Source organism: Macrobrachium nipponense, chromosome 19 (assembly GCF_015104395.2).
Source record: "Macrobrachium nipponense isolate FS-2020 chromosome 19, ASM1510439v2, whole genome shotgun sequence".
NCBI classification, from domain to species: Eukaryota; Metazoa; Arthropoda; class Malacostraca; order Decapoda; family Palaemonidae; genus Macrobrachium; species Macrobrachium nipponense.
Genome location: NC_061088.1, coordinates 73,796,509 through 73,801,508, shown reverse-complemented (window position 1 = coordinate 73,801,508; position 5,000 = coordinate 73,796,509). Strand labels below are relative to the sequence as shown.

At 37.5% G+C, this 5,000-nt stretch overlaps 1 protein-coding gene across 6 annotated transcripts in view; it reads right to left on the bottom strand.

Moving 5' to 3' along the window:
• LOC135218247 (adipokinetic hormone/corazonin-related peptide receptor variant I-like) overlaps positions 1-5,000 on the bottom strand; it is a 206,535-nt gene that overhangs the window by 13,023 nt on the left and 188,512 nt on the right. For 5 of the 6 annotated variants that reach the window (XM_064254423.1, XM_064254414.1, XM_064254431.1 and 2 more), the window contains exon 6: positions 420-496. The exons of the other annotated variant lie outside the window; for it this stretch is intronic. In XM_064254423.1, coding sequence (XP_064110493.1) covers positions 420-496 — 77 coding nt within the window. The remainder of the gene's footprint in view (positions 1-419; positions 497-5,000) is intronic. 6 annotated transcript variants of the gene reach the window in all.

The following is a 5,000-nucleotide window of genomic DNA, read 5'->3' as shown; positions in this document are numbered from 1 at the left end:
CATCATTGGAAAACATCTACCAGAAGTAAATGATTTTATGCGAGTGGAAACAAACTTATAAAATAAGGCTCTTAAGGCAAAAAGAAAACAAGATCAACTGATGGATCTCTCTCTCTCTCTCTCTCTCTCTCTCTCTCTCTCTCTCTCTCTCTCTCTCGCGCTTACGAAAACCTTTTGTTTTTCACACCAAATCAACTTTCGCACCAGTGAACGATTTTCCCGCCCTCCTGCGGTTTCACGTTATTTTGAACCTATTTTACTTTTGTTTTTTCACCATTTTCCTTGATTTTCTTCTTGCTGTGGTAGCTCTCTCTCTCTCTCTCTCTCTCTCTCTATCTCTCTCTCTCTCTCTCTCTCTCTCTCTCTCTCTCTTCCACCCTTCCCCTTGTTTACAAAAGTGCGTGAGGAACCGCCCTTACCTGCAAACGTACACCAACCACCATTTTGTCTCTGGCTGAGTTATTGTAGATGGTGCTCCTGGTATTGCCTGAAGCAACTGGTAAGGGAAGAAACAGAAGAGTGTGGGCGTTACATTGGGTCTTCATCAATTGGCTTCTACACCATTTGAACAAAACGGACCAAAGTCTCAAAGACGGTTTATTCAGGTTGTATTTATGGATGTTTGCTGGAATTGATTAAATTGCGGTTACCCTTCCATTGAGTCCCAAAATTGTAAAGTCATTAATGTTTTGGAAGGGTTTTCAACAGTCTACAAATACTGAATTCTCAAAGACATTTTATCAATGTGTTTACGAAATATTGATGGAATCAATTAAAACTGCATTTACGTTTATGTTTAATTCCCATTTTGTCAGCCATTCAAGCTTAAAAAGTTTTTTTTTAATGTTTATAAATATCTGACTGAATCGTTTAAACTGGCAATACTCTTCACTGGATATTCAAATCGAAGACAATTATTTTTAGCTACTAAATGTGTTTTACTCCAAAAAAAGTTTAATTACGTCTGAAGGCGATATGAAAATTCTGTCATTCATAAACAAATCAATAATAAATAAATAAGTAAAAAAAAATAAATAAATCACGTTTTCACATCATAAGAATATCAAAGGAAATCAATCAGAATCCTTTTCACCCCGATTCGAACGATACCGGTGTGATACCGGTATCCAGCGCGTCTGTCTGTAAGGCATTAAAATCCCGGAGCCTTTTCCATTCCCCATTTCATCTCAAAGGAAGTGATTTAATCCCTGATGCAATTCCCATATTATTTCGAATTTGAATGTCGTCTTCAGCTACTGAGAAATGATATCTGTCTCCTCCTTTGATTACTGTCTATCACTCGCACACTCGTTTTACGGGCGAGTGGAGCCTCAAGCCGAATACGTTGTAATGAGAAAATCGTCGCTTTTCCTTTGTTTGTATATAATGAATCTCTCTCCTCTCTCTCTCTCTCTCTCTCTCTCTCTCGTCTCTCTCTCTCCTCTTCTCCTCCCCTCCTCCTCCCCCCCTCCCTCCTCTCTCTCTCTCTCTCTATGCCGTCTTGTTGCTCGTGAACAACAACTGCAGACTTCTCAATGTTTCCCGATAAAGCCGCCATTCCAAGAATATATTCAATATCAAGAGGGTCTTCATAACATAACTTGGAATGGAGATGAGTACACACAAACACACACATACACACGCACATACACACACACACACACACACACACACATATATATATATATATATATATATATATAATATATATATATATGAATGTAATAAAGTTCATAAATGCAAAATTCTTATATTTTGATTAACAAGAGTGAAAAATAAATGAGTACATGCATAGGTATACACGTAAAATTTGTACTAGCAGTATGCTTGTTGTCCGGCCAATGAATACTCAGTCATCATTATGTTCCTCTACATCTTCTTCATTAGGATTTTGTGACAGTTAAACTACTAAACATTTGGATGCATATTCCAATTCATACAAAAGGATGAATGCAGACAACACTCAATCACTCACGTCTCTTATTCTTGTATGCAAATTTAAATGCATAAGAAAAGTCTTTGTGTTGGACTAAATTGCAATATTTCACACTGGGGCGGCCGATAGGACTGGCAATCAGTGAGGGAAGAGAGGGACTTGCAAGGAAAACGGAAGGTGGTAGCGAATTCCAAAACTCGAAGATCCCAGTAGGATGGTAGTGCCGTCAATGCACCTCATGTGGTGCACTGTAGGTTCTTCGCAGCGAGCCTTCGGCCGTTAGCTGCGACCCCTTTCGTTCCTTTTACTGTACCTCCTTTCATATTCTCTTTCTTCATCTGACTTTCCACCCTCTCCTAACAACTGATTCATAATGCAACTGCTTTGAGATTTTCCTGCTGTTACACCTTTTAGGACCTTTTATTGTCCATATCCGTTTCTATATTCAATTCAATCCAGCAAAACTTTGAGAGGTTCAGGTGAACATCTAAAGAAAGGGACTAAGGATAAAGGAAGGGAAATGTTACGGGTGGTGGCGAAGAATAAAGCAGTTAATCTGAGTTCTACGAAAGAACTTTCAACGAGAAGATTTGAGTGAGAAACAAACAATCGATCTGAGAGATGCTAAATAATAATAATAATAATAATAATAATAATAATAATAATAATAATAATAATAATAATAATAATAATAATAAAATAATAACTTTTATTTTCAGCTCAAGGCCATATACATGGAATATACAAATAGATGTCCCATTTCCTCCCCCCCCCAAGCTTTAAGAACATTCCGAAGGAGGCCTTATGCTTCTCACAAAAGGTGGATGGAATAGAGTATGAAATTTAGGCCAAAGGCCAAGCACTGGGACCTATGTAGTCACTCAGCGCTGAAATGGAATTCGAAAATGAAAAGGTTTGAAAGGTGTAACAGGAGGACAACCTCACAATTGCACCATGAAACAATTGTCAGGAGAGGGTGGAAGTTAAGATGGAAGAAAGATAATATGAACGGAGGTTCAGTAAACGAAATGAAAGGGGTTACAGTTAGGGGTCGAAGGGACGCTGCAAAGAACCTTACATAATGCCTACAGCGCACCGCGTGAGGTGAACCAACGGCACTACTCCTAACGGTCGATTTTCCAAGTCATTTGGATGCTTGATTTCAGATGTAGGAGCAGTTTTGACATGAAAGAAAACGAGGCAAGTAAGCACTGACAGACAGACATACAGACAAACGTAACAGTCGTACAATCTCCCAAGATGAAAAGGTGAGCGTGACACGCACGCTGACATACGGACGAACAGTGGGTAAAACTTATAGTCCTTCACACTTAGTAGGTGCGGTGCTAAGGGGGAGGATAATTCACGCTATAATGAGCGGTGATTTTCACTTCATTTCCAGGTTGCCTACTATCTATTCACATGAGACAGAAGGCGTTTTGTTTCGAAAGGAATGGAAATGGACTATGGAATTTAGGCTTGAAGCCAAGCACTGGAATCCAAAGGGTTATTCTGCGGTGTAATGAATTTGTTTTGAGATATATGTCAGTGAATTTATGAACTGAATATATAAAATAATAAATTATTTTAAAACTAAAGTAAAAACTGACATCTTCCATAAAAAATTATAACTGAATTTAGGCGTTTTGTTTCGGGGAAGAGAAGACAAGAGACAGAGGAAGCGATGTTTGGTTTCCATTCGGACAGTCTTACTTCGATTCAAATCTACTAGGAAACGAAATGAATAACGGAAAGGCACCGCGTATTACAGGCAATATTCCAAACAGGAATATAACTCTAGTTATTGGGGCAAATCCGAAACGTGGATCCGCACGTAGAAATTTCTATAAAAACAGATTCGACAATTTGGATGACGTGATTGAACCAAAACCAGAAGACCAACTTCGTCATCGGGGCAGAAATGTGTTTAGATTTGGTTGCCAAACGCACTGAGGCTGGAAGGGAGAGGCCGAATTGTAAATGGGTAGATACGCAGCTTGACTAAATTATGGGTTTCTATATTCCGACCTGCTCTCAAGGTCAATACCACGGATATGAGAGAGAGAGAGAGAGAGAGAGAGAGAGAGAGAGAGAGAGAGAGAGAGAGAGCAGTTCAACAACAAGTGTGTGTGAACAGCAGAGGGTGGAGGGAATGGAAGTTATAAAATTTAGGCTAATGGCCAAGCACTGGGACCTATAATGTCATTCAGCGCTGAAAGGGAAATTGGGAGTGAAAAGGTTTTAAAGTTGTAACAGGAGTTACAAAGATTAGGATGTCTCAAAGACTTGTTAGTCCGTCCGAGGAGACATCGTGTGCTCACTCATCTCTAGGAGCAGGTTTTATTGTGCATTCACAGTGTCCTGACAATTTTGTCTAGCTTTCTTTTAAAATGTTGCTGTTTACAACTTCTGGTGGCAGTTTATTCCATGCGTCACATATCTTGCATGTAAAGAAGTTCCCACAGTGGGATGTGTTGGAAAAGTAAGATGGAGAAAGAGAATAGGAGCCGAGGTACAGTAAAAGGAATGCAAAGTGTTGCAGCTTTGGGCCGAAGAGATGGTGCAAAGAACGAAGTCATGCCTATGATGCACCGCCTGCGGAATAAATATGTATATAACGTATATTTGAATATATAATTCAGAAAATAAACCCCTATTCATACGGAACAGGCCAACAGGAACCACTGACTTGAAATTCAGACTTCCAAAGAATATGGTGTTCATCTATATAAATTGAGAGAGGATAGCAGGAAATAAAGAAAGAAGAGACCAGTTATTAAAAGCTACAAAAATATTATATATATATATATATATATATATTATATATATATCAATATATATATTATATATATCTATATATATATATATATATACATAATTATTATATATAATATATATAATATATATATATTACAATACAACACACCACACACACACACGACATATATATATTATATATATATACATATATATATATATTTATATATATATATATATATATATATAATATATATATATACATCACACACACACACACACATATATATATATATATATATATATT